The 17656-nt window shown below is 47.3% G+C and overlaps 1 protein-coding gene across 1 annotated transcript; it reads right to left on the reverse strand.

The window, feature by feature from the left end:
* Window positions 1-887: 887 nt before the first annotated feature.
* On the reverse strand, window positions 888-17640 carry TRMT112 (tRNA methyltransferase subunit 11-2). Its single transcript, XM_029614801.1, has 4 exons — window positions 17399-17640; window positions 14502-14603; window positions 7859-7951; window positions 888-3244 (listed from the first exon to the last, which is right to left on the reverse strand). Exons 1-4 carry the CDS (start codon window positions 17471-17473, stop codon window positions 3143-3145), a joined length of 372 nt encoding a protein of 123 aa, XP_029470661.1. The 5' UTR covers window positions 17474-17640; the 3' UTR covers window positions 888-3142.
* Window positions 17641-17656: the final 16 nt, after the last annotated feature.

Consider the following 17656-nt stretch of genomic DNA (forward strand, 5'->3'; position numbering starts at 1 on the left):
AATGTTTAAAATGGGCCTTATTTTGCTATGTTTTGTTGGGGTAGGACAGCCATTTGCTGTGTGTGTGTGTGTGTGTGGGGAGGGCAAGTGATGGTATTTGACATTTTCAACTGGGGTAGCTCACGTCTATTATTAGTGGGGGATTCTTTCAAGCAATAAAACCTGGAGGCTGGGTGTGCAGTGGGAGGAAAGTTTCTCAACAGCAACTGTAGATGTAGCGGGAGGGCTTCACTATGAGACCTGCGAGCTCACCCTAGGTAAAGAGGCTGTAGGGTAGTGTATTGGGCTGTCTGCTCCCATGTTCATCTGGTGCTATGTGATATCTTCAGTCAGCCCCTCCTCTGAGATTTGTTTGCATGAAACTATCATGCTGACATCGGAGGGAAAGAGGCTACCAACTCCATGGCTTGTGAAGGACTTACCTTTCCTTTGCTGTGGAGCATGTGACTTTTAGACCTCAGGTCCTATTTCACCCCTCCTTCCAGCTCTGCACTACCTCTTAACAAGAAACCTCCTTGGGTCTGACATTAAATGCTGCCTTTTCCTACCGCAGGATGACAAGGAATGGGGTGAGGGGGTTTTTAACATTTTATCCAGGATTTCTGTAGCTACAGCGTCCAAACATGTGCGGGTGGCTCATCAGAGCCGAAGCAACGTGGAGCCACCAGGCACGGGCCTACTAGAATTTTGGCACCAGAGGCGAGAAAAACATGAAATGGTTAAGCCTTCAGCTATCGACCCTTTCCCAAAACATTTGGCAAAGCAGGCATAATGAGAGGTGGGCTCTGAAAGGTGCACCCAATTAAGCTGAGGAGCCTTTAGCCTGCCTGCTTATTGTGTGCCCCACAACTGCCCACTACGTACAAAGCAATAACTTACCACAGGCATTTTCCAAACCAAAAGATTTATTTTCCTTTTTGTTTTTCCACTATAAAAATAAGAGCTTATGGAACAGGTCCTATTTTTCCCCCCAAAACAGATTAAAACAAAAATATTAATCGAGCATGTCGGGCAGCAGATGACAGCACCCGGTGACACTCCCCCCCCCCCCCCCCCCAAGCTACTTGCTGTGGGAAGGATGCCTGAATATTTTAATGTTCATTTGTGGCAAAACATCCTTTATTTTGATTTCCAAATTTCTGTAGAACATTCCCCACAAAAACTCCCCCCCCCCCCCATTTTCTAGTAAACTTTATAACTGATTAAAAAACAACAGAAGAGTTTTGTATTAATGTATCTATGTGTAAATATAATATATATTGTGTATATGTAAAATATATATATATAAATATATACATACACACACATATACATACACCCATAAAAATTAAAGTGGATGGAAATTTATACAGGCTTGCCTATTCTTTTGCTGTGGCTGCTCTTTATTCTAGGATATCAGCTCCAGCTGGAGTTGTTTTGCACACATGACAGGAAGGAACCTCGCTTGGAAGCCAAACTTACTGCTAATTCTTTTTTTTAAATACTTGCATTGTACCAGAGAGAGCCTGCCGGAGCTCATATGGTATAATATTGTCCAGGCAACTCAGGACGATGCACTTGAAGCTCTTTGTAATCGAGTCAGTGGTGCCCAATACTATTTCCGTATCTTTCTGCCATATTTTCTTGGTCTCGTGTGCACGTTATCCTGGTTGGTTTGTCTTCTCATATCAGAGACAAGAAGACGGGGGGGGGGGGGGGTGTGGAGGGAAGCCTACCATCTCTGAGGCCGATGCACTATCGTGCTCTTAGGCTAGCGCACAGCTTCACCTGAGAGCGGATGCATGCCCTGGACACGCTAGGCTAACACCCGATGCAAAAAAGGGAGATTAGCACATCCAAAACGTGCGTCCGAACTTGTACCTAGCTAATAGTGCTCATCACGTGTAAGCGGCGTGGAGGTGAGGCTATAAGCTATTACTTCCAATGCAAAAATGTCCACACGGCAAATTTAACATCGGCACCGGAGCTGGCATTAAGTCTTGCTGCGCATCAAAGGCTCACTAAAAAAAAAACAAGAAAAAAATCCTGCTTGCTGTGGTTCCTCCTACTTTTAGTATTGTCTCCGTACTAAGTAGAAGGAGCCACAGAAAGCAGCAACATGGGAAAAAAAAAAAGTCGTGACAATAACCTGCTTAGGAAAACGGACACTCAATTCATCAGCGTCCGTTTCCCTAACCCTTGGCTGCGTGGTCAGGGAAAGCAGGTACTTGTAAATTAAGCGTTCGTTTTCCTAACCTGTGGCTCCCGGGCGTCCGATGCCAGGGACGCACCATTGATCCCTAGCGTGGCACCTCAGTACCATACTGCATCAGGCCTGTTAAGATTGGCACCCAGGTTGGACGCGTGTTTTTACGCTGGGCTTACTGCATCAGCCCCTTTATCTGTTATTTTTTTTAATTGTGTATGCTTCATGTGATCCGCAGTGAACATTACGGATATTCCAGAATATAAGATTTAATAAATAAAAATCTATCCCCAAACAGTAAAGGATGTACATCTTATAGCAAGGGTGGCCAATTCCGGTCCAAGAGCTATACACTGAATATTTATGAGATAGATTTGCATACAATGGAGGAAGGGCATATCCTGAAAAGCTGGCCCGTTTGTGGTGCTCAAGGACTGGACTGGAGGTGACCACCCCTGTCTTATAGCATAAGACAGCACAGCTAAACAGTAACTGCTCCTTAAGAGAGGCAATTATTTTATTTGCTTAAATGTGTTAATGACACGGCATGCCGGAGCGACAGATCTTTGAAAGAAGTGCGTTACTGTTGCTGGGGAGCGGGAAGAGGAAGTGTTAACACTAGTACCCTATGTAAATGGATTGCTCAGATTCCATCTAGCTTCTGAATGTGCTATAAAGCACTTTGAGGGCTGCTCGCCAATAAGATTACAGGAGTAACCAGACACTGCAAAGACTCCTGGTACAGGAAGCTCTTCCCACGGCAAGTAGCTTTGGGGGTTAGACTATAAAATTAAGCACGGGCTAACATAAAACGGTAAGGCAAGGTGCCTGTTTTCAAGATGGGCCCGAGAGGAGCACCACAGCATGGACACAGCCAAACACAAAAACACACACACACACACAATCTGGACGCTCTGTCACTTTGCTGAAGCAGGGCCCCCCGGCCTGCCTGCTCCCTTACGTCTCCTCCTCACTCAGCAGCATGTTGGGGATCCCTCGGCTGATCGGGAATTCTCTGCCAGACTCTGGGCACTTCAAGGCCCCCTCAATCACCTCCACCTGCAGTAGGAGAGAGAGGTAAGAAAAGTATAACGCATGAGGAGGCCGTTTGCACTGTGTGCTGGCAAACCTATGGAAACATACACAGCCGAGGGCCAGAATTATGGCTGGTTTATCGTCTTCTGCCCACAGTGGACAACTGGGAAAATATCTACCAGCTAACAGGTCCCAGCGGTGGCTAAAAGAGCTGCTTTCACTCTTCCGAGGGCTTCTTCATGTTTAGAATGCATAAATATTCCCAGTTAGCAGTGGGGTGTGATCAGGGCCTTCAAGGGATTCAGTGAATCCCAAACCCTTACTGATTTTCTTTATTTCATTTCTTTTTCTTTGTGGGGGTTTTTTTTTTTCTTTAAGTCGGGCAGGGGTAAAACCAAACCCCTGCTCAAGCCGATGCTGCATTCAACAGCCACTTCCTTACTCTCATACGTGACTCCTGCTGCTGGCTACAAGTGAAAGTTATCTCCTGCTGCCCATGGGGCTGATCTCGCAGCTTATCGCGAGATCGGCTCCACAGCAACAGGAGTGCACGTTGCATCAACGCAACTGCTATTCTCCATGCCACAAAAAACCTGTGATCTGGCAGGCTGCCGCTGTAGAGCCCATCCTGTGGAGAGATGAAGAAGACAGGAGACCCCGCTACCCAGCGGCTACCAGCAGAGCCCATGCTGTTGGCAGCTGAAGACAAATCCAGGCAGGACACTACAGGGGGTTGAATAATAGGACCTGCGACCCGTAGCATGGCGAAGAGAGGGGGGAGGCCCTGAACCTGTGCGAGTATGTGTGTGTGTGCGGCAGAGCGTGCCACTGAACGTGAGAGCGTGCCAGTGCTAGTGTGAGCGCGCCAGTGCTAGTGTGCGCGTGCCACTGAACGTGAGAGAGTGCCAATGCTAGTGTGAGCGCCACTGAACGTGAGAGCGTGCCAGTGCTCGTGTGAGCGCGCCAGTGCTAGTGTGCGCGTGCCACTGAACGTGAGAGAGTGCCAGTGCTAGTGTGCGCGCGCAAAGAAGCACTGAACGTGAGAGAGTGCCAGTGCTAGTGTGCACACAGGAGAGCCAGTGCCAGAGACTGTGCGTGTAGAGAGAGCCACTGAATGTGAGTGACAGTATCTGTGTATGTATGTAGAGAGCCACTGAATGTGTGTGCATGCGCACAGAGAGTTACTGAATGTGAGAGTACCTGAGTATGTGTGTGAATTAGAGAGACCGCTAAAAGAGTGCCTGTGCTTGTGTGTGTGCGTAGAGAGCCATTGTGTGCATGCTCACAGAGAGCCATTGAATGTGAGTGCCTGTGCTTTTTTTTTTTTTTTTTTTAATTTGGATTTATATTCCTCTTTTCGCACTTTTTTCAGCGCTTCAAAATGGATTACATTCAGGTACTATAGGTATTTCCCTATCCCCAGAGGGCTTACAATCTAAGTTTGTACCTGAGGCAATGGAGGGTAAAGGCACAAGGAGCGACATCAGGACTCGAACCCTGGTCTCCTGGCTTGTAGTCCACTGCTCTAACCACTAGGCTACTCCTCACTTGTATATGTATATGCACACAGAGAGCCACTGTGTGAGTGTGTGTGTAGACATCCACTGAATATGAGAGCTTGCCTGTGTGCGGGTTTGTGTATGTGCGTGCGGAGAAAGCCACTAAATGTGAGGAAGAAAGAACCACTGAGTGCGAGAGAGTTCCTTTTCTGTGCGAGAGTGTGCCTATGTTTGTAAAATCCAGTGTGTAAAAGTACCATTTTGTGTGAGTCTGTGTGTGAGAGAGACAGACACTGAATGTGTGACAAAGTGTGTGTGTGTGCGCGCTGAGAGCCACTCAATGAGAGGATTTGTGTGTGTGTGAAGGAGAGAGAGACATCAACTGTGCCTAAGTATGTTTGTGTCTGTCTGACGAGAGCCACTGAATTGTAAGACAGTATCTGAGTATGTGTGTATGTGCGTGTGAGGGAGAGAGAACCACAGAGTGCGAGAGAGTGCCTGGAAGGGGGGGGGGGGGGGGGAGGGGATGAGAGAACCATTGAGTATGAGTACCTGGGTGGGTGTGTGGGAAGGAGAGAGAGCCAGAGTGTGTTTAGGTGTGTGAGGGCGAGAGAGCCACTAAGTGTGAGAGAATGCCTGTGTGCATAAGAGCCAGAGTGTGAATGTCTGTGTGTGTTTGAGGTAGAGAGATCCACTAAGTATGAGACTGTCTGTGTGTGTGCATATAAGAAGGGGAGAGAGCCACTGAGTGTGAGAGACAGACAGCCTTTGAGTGTGAGAGTGTCTGTGTGAGGGGGAAGAGAGTGCCTTTATGTGTAAAGAAGAGCGAGCTACTGAGTATGTGTGTGTGAATTAACAGGGGGTGGATGAAGGAGAGAAAGAGGATAAAATCTGTACATTCTTCCCCTTCCCCCAACTAATACAGGACAATTTCAGGTGACTGAAAGGCAAAGGTTCCCGGGTATGGAGAGCAGAGGATTTTTTTTTATCCCTATTAGTTTTAATTGTTGGGTGTTATTTGACATGTCTGCTGTTTTCAACATTGGACCCCATTGTCTCAAGACTACGCGATTTGCCTCCACCTACCGATGGAAGTATGTTCTCGACTCCACATAGCGGGAAAAGAAAACGTCACATCAGATTTTCTCAGCAGGGAGAGTCTGGATACAGGAGAATGGGCGATGTTGGTCAAGACCTTTCAGCTTCTGGTAGATCGCTGGGGTCTCCCGTCCATGGACCTGCTGGCTGCATCTCACAATGCAAAAAAGTCTCCCGATTCTTCAGTCGCAGAAAAGATCAGTGTTCCCAAGGGATCGATGCCCTTGTTCAGACCTGGCCAGCGAAAGACTTACTGTACGTCTTCCCTACATGGCCTCTGCTGGGCAAAGTCATTTGCAACATTGAGCACCACAGGGGGATTAGTCCAGGCGCCCGTGATATGCAGACACGCGGAGGCTTTTGGTGGAGACCCCCCCCTATGCTTCCCGCCGCACAGGGACCTGCTCCAACAAGGTCCAATCCTTCACGAGGACCCAACTCGATTTGGTCTTACGGGGTCTGGCCCTTAAGAGGGCTCGCCTAAGGAAGCAAGGTATTCGGCGGCAGTAATTTCCACCTTGCTCCGCGTGCAGAAGTCAGACGTCCTTCGCGTACGTGCGGACCTGGAGAATATTTGAGGCCTGGTGCACGGAACGCGGAGTGGCCCCCTCGGATGACTAAAATCCCTAGGATTTTGGAATTCTTACAAAGACGGCCTGAATAAAGGGTTGTCCCTTAACTCCTTGAAGGTCCAAGGTAGCGGCTCTCTCCTGTTTCAAAGGCGAGGTGAAGGAAGCCCGACTGTCGGCGCATCCGGACTTGGCCCGTTTCCTAAAAGGGGTTAAACATCTTTGACCACCCTTGCGGCAGCCGGTTCCCCTGTGGAATCTTAATCAAGTATTGTATTTTTAGCAGGGCCCTCCTTTTGGCCTCTGCACAGTCTATGCCTGCGCCTGTTAATGCTGAAGACTGTGTTTTCGGTGGAGATATGCTCGGCTCGCTGCATCTCGTAACTACAGGCATTGTCGTGTTGGGAACCATTGCTCCAGATGACTCCAGGAGTGTTACAGCTTCGCACCGCTCCTTCCTTCTTGCCCAAGGTAGTCTCTGAGTTTCACTTGAATCAATCCATTTCCTTACTGTCCCTAAATAAACACAAGGACACGGAAGACCACCGCCTCCTCCGCCATTTGAACGTCGGTAGGCTTTTAGTGTGGTATTGTTTATTCTTCACGGTGGAAGGAAACAAGGCGAAGCAGCTTATTGAGCTACCATAGCTCGCTGGATAAAGGTGGTGACAATGGGAGCTTATGTTGAGGCAGGGAAGCCATTACCCTTTCAGGTTAAAGCTCATTCCGCTAGGGCCCAGGCTGTATCCTGGGCAGAAGCTTAGCTACTGTCTCCTGTCAACATGGTCTTCTTTGCACACCTCCTCCAGGTTCTATCGCCTGGACGTTCGGGCCAGAGAGGATGCAGACTTTGCAAGGGCAGTGCTAACTGGACCACTGGCAGCCTCCCGCCCCATTCGGGAGTAGCTTTTGTAGATCCCATTGGTCCTGAGTTCATCTGGCTACACGCTAGGAAATGGAGAAATCACTTACCTGATAATTTTGTTTTCCTTAGTGTAGACAGATGGATTCAGCATCCCGCCCACGGCTGCCCATGAACAGTGCCAAGGAATCTCCATGAGGTGAAGGGTAAGCAGTCACCCAAGCCCTAGGTCAGGGCATCTATAATCTTGCTGAGATTCAGCGCTTATGTTTGGCTGTAATTAAATTCTAATCAAGTTTTACAATAGTATGTCCACAATGGCTTTTGAAGAAAAAATAGTGGAGGGCTGAGGTGACGTCAGGTTTGAAACCTGACTCAGTCTCCATCTGCTAGCAGGGGAGCACATAACCTATTGGTCCTGAGTCCATCTGTCTACACTAAGGAAAACAAAATTATCAGGAAAGGAAAATTGGTTCTGACCTGCTAATTTTCGTTCCTGTAGTACCTGTACAGAATAAATCCCAGGCTCCCCCCAGCTGAAATCCGTGAAGCACTCTGGAATGCTGCCAAGTTATGAGTGATATCAAGGGAAAGCCATGCACTCCCTTACCTCCAGCATTACGTGATGAACTTTGCGTAGGAAGTCCTCATTGTTCTCATAGTCACCAATCAGCTCTTGGGGGAGATCTGACAAATGTCCCAACTAAAAAGGAAAAGGAGAAGCCGCACGCTCAGCTTATGAAATGTCTCTTATATACTAGGACAGCAACATGTATGCTCTTCTTCTACCTCTAAATCAGGGTGACCATGTGGCACCTGATCACAGGGAGGTGAATCACGGAGAAATTACTAGTTACCTGATAATTTCCTTTGCTCTAAGGAAGGCAGGCCAATCCCCACAAGTGGGTTATACACCTCTATCTGCAGATGGAGATGGAATAAAAGTTGATGTCACGGATACATAGCTCTGCCACATCAGCCCCCAGTACTCTCTGGAAAAGTCAAACTGTGAACAAACTGATTATACCTGAACATGATTATTAACAATCAAGCACTCATGCTTCCAACTCATAGAGCACACCGAGTGTAGATCAAGGAAAGGAAAATTAGTTTCTTACCTGATAATTTTCATTCCTGTAGTACCACGGATCAGTCCAGACTCCTGGGTTTTGTCCCCCCTCCAGACGACGGAGACAGAGAAGTTTTCAAAACAAAACTCTGCCTTTATATAGGAAGGTGCCACCTACAGTCCGGCAGTATTACTCAATGTCAAAGCAGAATGTCTCTCAAAAACCACCGTAACTATGTACAATAGCCCTCCAACAAGAAAATAAATAACTGGCTCACTTAACCCACATAGGAACCGAACCTGTAGAACCACTGTAGGACTGTCAATCAACTTTCAGCAGATCCGAAGCAAATCAATTAATAACTGAGTGGACCTCCCTTACTTCCATGCCTCCAACAGGCAGGACTCTGGACTGATCCGTGGTACTACAGGAACGAAAATTATCAGGTAAGAAACTAATTTTCCTTTCCCTGTACGTACCAGGATCAGTCCAGACTCCTGGGATGTACCAGAGCTTTCTGGGATGGGATCCGGAGAGGCCCGCTCGCAGCACTCCTTCTCCAAATCCTCCTGAACCCAGTGCTTGGTAATCCAGTCTGTAATGCCTCGCGAATGTATGCAAGGATTTCCAAGCAGCCGCCCTACAAATCTTCTGTGGAGATACGTTTTACGTGATTGCAGGAGGGTAGTCACTACGGCGGGAGAATAACCTTTGCGACTTAGTCGTTGCCTTTCAAAAGCCATGTTGCTAGACAGAAGCGATCAACTTCTTCCAAACAAACAGGCCCTTGATGCAGCAGGTCTGGGAGAACTGGAAACAGCAGCAGCCCCGCCACTGTTAGATTGAGAAGGTCCACAAACCATGGATGTCTCAGCCATTCCGGGGCTACTAAGATTACCTCCGCTGGATGGATCTCTATTCGCCTGAGCACTTTGCCGATCAGTGGCCAGGGCGGGAAGACGTACAGAACGTAGGTCGGCCAGGGCATCTACCTCTTCTGCTCCTGTCTCTCTGCGACGACCATAAGAGCGCGGGGCCCTGGCATTCTGAAACGTTGCCATGAGATCCATGCTGGGCCTGCCCCACGCGTCGCATAGGAGTTGAAAGGCTGCGTCCGCCAATTCCCATTCCCTAGGATCTAGACGGTGCTGGCTGAGAAAGTCTGCCTGCACATTGTCCACACCGGCTATGTGAGACGCTGCTATGCTGACTAAACGCAGTTCCGCCCAGCTGATCAAGTGACGAGCTTCCACCGCCACTGGCTGACTCCTGGTTCCTCCTTGGTGATTTATATACGCCACCGTGGTCGCATTGTCTGACAGAATTCTGACCGACCTCCCTTGGAGGAAAGGACGGAAGGCTTGTAACTCTAACCACACCGCTTGTCTTGATCGACCACTGTAATTCGTCGGGAGACCATAATGTCTGTACCGATTTCCCCCAGCATACTGCCCCCCCCAACCGGAGAGGCTGGCATCCATGGTGACTACTGTCCACTCAGGCACTTCCAGGGTGACTCCTCGGGATAAATTGTCTGCCAGCAGCCACCAATCGAGGCTGGACGGGTAGATGTGAATCGGTTATTTACTCTTTCAGATAATAGAAAGACTAGGGGGCTGTTTCCTAGAGGAATTGGAGTGTCTACTGATAGACGAATGAGGTATGCGTACCACGGTTGTCTGGACCGTGCTGAAGCAATTAAGATGAGGTTCGCCCTGTCCCCGATGCATTTCTGCACTGTGTGCGAAATTAGTGGTATTGGAGGATAGACGTAAAGGAGGCCTTGTGACCAGTCCATGAGGAACGCGTCTTGTGCGAGTCTTAGGTGACTAGGATATATGGAGCAGAAAGTCGTCACCTTGCGATTCTGTTTTGTGGCGAATAGGTTGACATGTGGCCAGCCCCAGGTTTGGAAGATCTTTAGTGCTCCTTGTGCTGAAGTTCCCATTCGTGGGGATGGAAGATTCTCCTGAGTTTGTCCATTCCCGGTAGGTATGTTGCCTGAAAGGTAATGGAATTGTTGGCCGCCCATTCCAAGATATACACTGCCTCCTTGCAGAACGTCCTGGAACCAGACCCTCCTTCCTTGTTTATTTAGAACATTGCTACTTGGTTGTCTGTGTGGATCATTACCATTTTCCCTTGTAGCTGTAGTTGGAAAGTTTGAAGAGCATTTCGAATCACTTGTAGTTCCAAAAAATATATTTGTTGTGTACTTTCCCAAGCCGACCAGAGGCCTTGAGTTTGAAGGCGTGTTAGGTGAGCTCCTCATCCCTTCAGTGAGGCATCTGAGGTGAGAAGATGATATGATGAATTGGAGGTCATAGTGGAGCTCCCATGGTGAGGGTTGTGGATTGTAGTCACCAATCCAAATCTGTCTTCATGCTGTTTGTACTGGAAACCGGAGTCGAAAGGTGATCTGAAAATTGTTTCCATTGGGACTTTAAGCCCCACTGAAGACGTCTCATATGAAGTCTGGTGTGGGGAACTACATAGACACCACCATATGCCCCAGAATTGTCAATATCTGACGGGCTGGATTCTTGGTCGAGTGTCTTAGAGTTTGAGCTAGAGTTTCCAGAGCTATAGCCTTGGTTGTGGAAGGAAAGCTTTGTCCTTTAAAGTATCCATAACTGCCCCTATGAACCACAAAACTTCTGTGGGATGCAGATTCAATTTTTCGTAGTCCCAATGAATCCAAACATTGAATGGTTGTAGATTGTTCTGTAGAATGGAGGGGCTGAGTGCGACTAGAAGCCAGTCATCCAGGTAGGGAAAATTTGAATACCCTGGTGACATTAGTGAGCCACCACTACCGCTAGGCATTTTGTGAAAACCCTGGGGGCTGACGACAGGCCAAATGGAAGAACCTTGTATTGGAAATGACAATTCAGTACTTTGAAGCGAAGGTACCTCCATGAGGCTTTGTGCATCGGTATGTGGGAGTACGCGTCTTTTACGTCGATGGAACACATCCAGTCTTTGGGTTGGAGAAAAGGAAGTATGGATTTGAGAGAAGTCATCTTGAATTTCTCTAATACCAGATGCTTGAGTGCTCTGAGATCTAGGATAGGGTGGAACCTTCCTGATTTCTTTGGAATGAGGAAATAAGGGGAATAGAATCCTGTGTTGTTGCAGGAGATTGTTGATCTTGAGAAGTAAATGTGGGGAGTGAACGTTTTGTTCCCGTTTTCCTATTAAATGTGGTGTAACAGGGAGGGTTTTGAAGTTTAACGCGTAACCATTTTCTATGATTTTTAAAACCCAGTTGTCGGTGGAGATGTTGGACCATGCAGACAAGAATTGAGTTAATCTGCCCCCGACAGAGGTAGCGGTGGTATAGGATTTTCTAAAAACTCTGGGAAGACTTAGGCTGTGTCTGTTCCTGAGGCATCCTGGTTTGCCTGGGAATCCTCTGACATTGCAGAGAGGTTCGGGTTTGAGAAGTCTGAGGGCGTGCTGTTGAATAGTATGAAGGCCGAGAAGGCGGATATGGTCTGAAAGGGCGGCGTTGGTGTTGAGGTCTTCTGTACCCGGAATAGTAACCTCGGTAATAACAGAACGGTGTGGGCGTATGAGTGACTGTACCGCTAATTTTTGTTCTTTTAATTGAGCCACTGTATCTTTAAGGTGATCTCCAAACAAATTACCTGGCAAGCACAGAAGATTTGCCAATTTTTCTTGTACATCGTCTTTTATAGCACTGGCTCTAAGCCATGCCATTCTTCTGGCGGCTGTAGTATTTGCTGTAGATTTTGCTGAGGTTTCAAATCCCTCATACACAGTGCGTATTAGGTGCCGCAACCCTTCTTCCATGTGAGGGAATCCATCCATCAGCTGTTGGCCGGCTCCATAACGCGTTGGTGTGTCGAGGTGATATGGCCATGCTTCGAGCCCGGTGATGGACGCACTGGCGCCGGTCGATTCAATTGACTTTTTATACGCGGAACATGCGTTGCCTGCTCCAGGTACCTGCATCTTCGGCACAGTTGACACCAAATGGCTTACCGACGCCGATTGCGGCCGAGTCAACTCCTTCAATGCAAGAGGAAGCCCTAGGGAAGATTTTGCCGATCCCTCAGAGGGGGCATAAGATCCTGCCGCGGCTCTTCTTAATCCTTCGATTTTTGCAGCTCTCTGCCTTTGTGCCGGGGGGGGGGGGGGGGGGGGGGGGCATCCATCCACAGGCATCACAAGTGGCTTGTTCATACTGGGCCCCAGACAAATGTAGCAAATTTCATATCTGTCAGTAACTGACATGATTTTGCCACAGTTACAGAACTTAAAGCCTGGACGAGGCATTTTTTAAGAAACTTTGATGAATTTTAAACAGTAGTAGTTTGTTTATTTATTTTATTTAACATTTTTTATATACCGAGGTTCTGGTAACAATGTTACTAATCACTTCGGTTTACATATAACATTAGGATGACTTAACATATGAGTCTTACGTAGAACAGGAAAATGAACTTGGAGAAAATTGAATTAAATAAGACATTATAAGACAACAAATAAATAACAACAATCTTATAGATAGCCGATTAGAATGAATCAGTCGAGTATCTAGTATTTGAAACTTGACAAGATGGATTTGCTCTTAATTCTAGTATAACATAGGGACTCGAGACCTTCGTTCCGGCAGCCTCGCTTCCTCCCCCCCTCGCAAATACTACTACATAACAACTGTATGGTGATAAACAAAAGGCCGCAGTTTATTGAACCTAACCCGAGCCAACATCTTAACACAAATGCAAATAACATCCCCACCTCCGCCGCATCCCAATCTTCACTTACACTGCGGCCCGGTGGTAAGCTACCATTTTACCCCCCTTTCCCCCTACTTACCCCGCCGCGTCACCAGTGAGGGTAAGCTTGCGGCCTGAGCATCGGCCCCCCCCCCCCCTTGCTCTTTAGGCCTTCCCGTGTAGCGGCCCCAAGCTACACGGGCATTCCCCCCCCCCCCCCCTCCGAACATTCCATTACAATGTCACAATATACAATACAACATATGGCTCGGGTTTCCCGCCGCCACTGCGACATGTAAAACATCACACAAGCAATACACATTGTATCCAAGGGAGGGAGGGCGGGTAGAAAACCCTCTGCTTGCTACGCTGCCTGGGTCTCAACTGACTGGCTCCCTGCGCTTTCCCCCTACTGCCCTACCTATCCACCAATGGCAGCGCAGCATTCGAATTTGCTGCCTCCCATTGGTGTCCTTCTGACTCTACTCCTCCCCCCCCCCCCCCGCTCGCCCCGTCCGATGCTCGCGCCCATGTTATGGGCGGCGACCCCGGACCAGCCCGGATCGCCTCCACTTATTGAATAAAGTGGTATGAAATGAAATTGTCCAGGAGGGAGGGTATTGTGAAGATCAGCTCAGGCGTAGGCTTGAGTGAAAAGCCAAGTTTTAAGTCTTTTTTTGAATGTGATGGGGCATTGTTCAAGCCTAAGATCGGATGGTAGAGAGTTCCAGAGGATAGGACCTGCTGTGGATAGGGCTCTTTTGTTTGACGAAATTTTGAGTGGAGGGGTTTTTAGAGAGCCTTTTTGCGCTGATCTCAATGGACGGGAGGATGAATGTAGCTGGAATGGGATCCTGAGGTCGAGGTGTGTGGCTTTGTACATAGATTTATGGATGGATGAGAGGGTTTTGTAGAGTTAAGCCTAACTACTAAAGGATTTTAACCTTAGAAAAACTGTTTTCCTGAAACTAAATTTTCCTCACAGAAAAAAACGGCTCGAGGAGAACAAGAGCTCTGCGTGCTGACGGGCTCGCGGAAAAAGACGGACTGAGGAGACTCTGCAGAGGGGAGGGGGAGGTGCCAAGCAGGCACACACTGCAGTAAGACTTAGAACTTTACTTTGAGAGCTCCGCCACCTACAGGACGGGAGGACGTCCCAGACAGCATGGCTAATTCAGCCTGCTTATCTACGTGAAAACCCATTTGTGGGGACTGGCCTGCCTGAGTGCAGAGGAATCCAGAATTTTCCAAATACAGTTCCAAAGTGTGTTGATGCACTCTTGGCTTTGGGAGGGCAGCCAGAAATTGCTCTAGCAGCTGCAAGCAACTGTTCCTAGGACAGCCCTAAGCTACTAAAAAAAAAAAAGAGGAATTAGGATAACCCCACCCCAAACCATGGTCCAATCTGACATCTGCCCCTTCCCCATGGCATACTCACACTGTCAGCTGCTTGTACCAGTGCACTCCACTCTAATTTGGGAATCATGCGAGCCACAAAGGCTTGGTTGAAATCTACGCTGTTCACTTTCACTTCATTGGCCTGAGGAAGAGAAGAAGAAGCACGAGTGCTGTCACTAAACTACTCCCCTATGTTTATAGTGTGAGCAAAGAAGGGAGAGGATATGGCGCCATTGTTGTAGCATAGTAACAAGGTTTGGTGAAATTTAAACTTACCTGTTAAATTTCCTTTTGTCTTGCCAGAATAGTCTAGACAAGTGGATTAAGTCCCCTTGCCAACAGATAGAGAGAAAAAAAAGCTCAAAGCTGACTTAATTCCCCCCTATAAAGGTTTGGTGCTGCCTTCAGCTGCTTTTTTTTTTTTTAATTATTATTATATCAACGCTAAGACAATTGTTTTGGTTTCAAAATCACCACCACAACCAAACCCTGATACAGCTAAAAAAAACACCCCTTCACTACATTATTTATTTATTTGTACCTTTTTCTATACCAACGTTCATGACCAATCATATCACATCGGTTTACATCAAACACATGAGAGATACATCGAACAGTGGGGTGAAAACTTGGTCGGTAACAAGGTATTAACAATTTTGCAGTGCCATTTAGAGCATAACAATTAAGAACAAAAACCTAGAGTAACCGGGAAATAGCGAGGCAAGGCTATAAGACAATGTAACTTATAACTTAAGTACCCAGGCTAGTGGGAAAATGAGAGGGGGCAAGAGGAGACCTGGAGTTGAGAAGGGGGAGGGAGGGAATTAACTACATGGTTATTAACCCAGGAATAAAAGGCAAGCTGTATTCAGAATGGGCTACAAAGTATTCACGGTTAGATTTCTGAACCTATCAGACTGAGACCCTTTGATTGCCATTATCTTTTGGAAATTCCTGTACCCTCGTTGAGCAGGGTCACTGGCCATCTTAGACCTGCAAACTCTCAGGCCGATGCAATATAGTGCGCTCAACCTTTTTGCTTTCCACCACTTTTGGCAGGGTGCTGACCTTCCACGGATTGTGGCTCAGCATGTCATCCAGTGCATCTACTTGGCTTGTGAGCAGGCAGGAGCCAGGAGTTAAGAGCACAAGTTCTCCACTGTGAGAAGTCTTTCTGATTGGAAGTGTGTTTAGTTTTGAGTGGATCTGGCATATCTCTCTCTTGAACTTCATCGGGTAGCATCTCTTTGAATTTTGTTGTTGAAGTCAATCTCCTTAGTGCCTTTGGTAATTTTTAAAGGATTCACCCTTTTAAAGGAAAGGGTGTAACTGCGTCCAGTATGCTGCTTTTTTCAAAGGTAGTACTTCACTTTTGTTAGATGATGTACACTGGGACAGGGATGACCTCTTTAAATCCATGTAGATCACCTCTGATATGTCCCTCAGCTCCCTTTTTTTTCCCCCCACAGAAAAACCAGAAACCAGCAGAGGGAGAAAGAGGGCTGATCCCTTGACCAAGTCCAAATCCAGTATAGAACCATAGGAAACCTAGAGCCAGTATGGGTAAGAGGCAGTGCTGCAAGCTTTTTTCTTTTTAGAGAAATTAGCTTAACGACAGTAGCCCTAAGAGCCTGCTCTACCAGGGAAATCAGCCCAAAGACTGCTACCCAAGGAGTCACTGGGGAAATGATGCTTGACCCAACTAAGTCAGTTCCCAAGGGAGAATCAGTCCAACAGCATGTTGTCCGGAGCATCCCCAGGACTTGGCCTATGCTCCACCAGGGACCTGGGCCTAAAGCCTTCCAGAAGCAGCCTACCCTAGCTGCAGCACAAGTCCATATGTCTGCACCATCTGCTAGGGACAGAGAAATACAGAAGAGCTGAAGGCAGCACCAGATCTTTAAAGGGGGAGCAAAGTCAACTTTGAGGTTTTACTTTCCTCTGTTTCCATCTGCTACTGGCAGGGGGATATTACAAGTATGCATGGTATTAGGACTATAACCCCCATTGGGAGTTCTATAATCATTATATAGCCCTGCAAGATAAGATGGTGTGCACTAGCAGCACTATAAAACCCTGCAAGGGAATGGAATATACATAAGAACATGCCATGCTGAATCAGATCGAAGGACAATCCAGCCCAACATCTTGTCTCTGATAGTGGTCAATCTGGGTTATAATTACCCAGCAGCTCCCAAAGAGAAGATCCATTCATTTTTGTTCACTCCCACAGATATGCAGTGGCTTTCCTAAATCTACATGGTTAATAATAGTTTATGGATTTTTCCATCTCTCAGTTTTATAGCCTCATATGGGAGATATTGAGGGTATAAAGCTTTAGCCCCAGACAGGAGAACAGTGTGTTTAATACATTTTTGTATATATCAAAGTAGTTCACATAAAAATTTAAATACAAAAGACATAGATAGGGACATAAGCAAATAACACAAATATCATAAAACAGAAAAATAACAGTACCATCTACAGTAAACACCCTCCCTCCTAATAATCCATCAAAATATAAAACCTGTCTCCCAGCATTCTCAATTTCATATAAAGATTTCAAACCCTACAAAAACAGAGTAAAAGGCATGTCTCAGGAACTTATGACCACAATGATTATTAAAAATTATGTATAATATAAGGGTTATAATCTTACATGGTATGTACATAATAGTGTTATAGCCCCGCAGCGGCAGGGACTATATGATACCCTCATTACAAAGATTCTGCATGAGGGCGAAATGATAATATCAATGTTAACGCCTCGTAGGGAGAAGAGAGACGTGGTGATTTAATATTAGCGCTATAGCCCCGCAAGGAAGTTGGTGGTGGTGGTGGTGAGGGTTTGTTTAATATCACTACTGCCCCAAAGAGGGGAGGAGAGGGCTATGCAGCATCAAACACTAAAACCCCCGTTCCTTACCCCAGTGTTACCTTTATAAGAAGGGGGTAACCCCGCACCACGCCCTTCACATGAGAACTCAACAGGTTGTGCGTTAACAGCTTCATATCGCTCCCGCCGAACAGGCATGAACACACGATCGACCCGATAAGCTCCTCCCTCCGCGGGTTCCTTCCGTTTCCGCTTTCCGAAGCCAAGAGCGAAGCGGCGCTGCTGCTGCTGCAGCAGCAGCACGTGAGGACACCCTGTCCGCACGACCAGCGCGTGCGAGAAGACGTGGCCGGGGGTTC

Source organism: Rhinatrema bivittatum, chromosome 8 (assembly GCF_901001135.1).
Source record: "Rhinatrema bivittatum chromosome 8, aRhiBiv1.1, whole genome shotgun sequence".
Lineage (NCBI taxonomy): Eukaryota > Metazoa > Chordata > Amphibia > Gymnophiona > Rhinatrematidae > Rhinatrema > Rhinatrema bivittatum.

Excerpts from the sequence above, each read along its gene's own strand:
- TRMT112 (XM_029614801.1), bottom strand. The coding sequence starts at position 17,473 with ATGAAGCTGTTAACGCACAACCTGTTGAGTTCTCATGTGAAGGGCGTG. Across the intron at positions 7,952-14,501 it reads TGGTACAAGCAGCTGACAGT|TTGGGACATTTGTCAGATCT; the intron begins GTGAGTATGCCA and ends TTTCCTTTTTAG. Across the intron at positions 3,245-7,858 it reads TTCATCACGTAATGCTGGAG|GTGGAGGTGATTGAGGGGGC; the intron begins GTAAGGGAGTGC and ends CTCCTACTGCAG.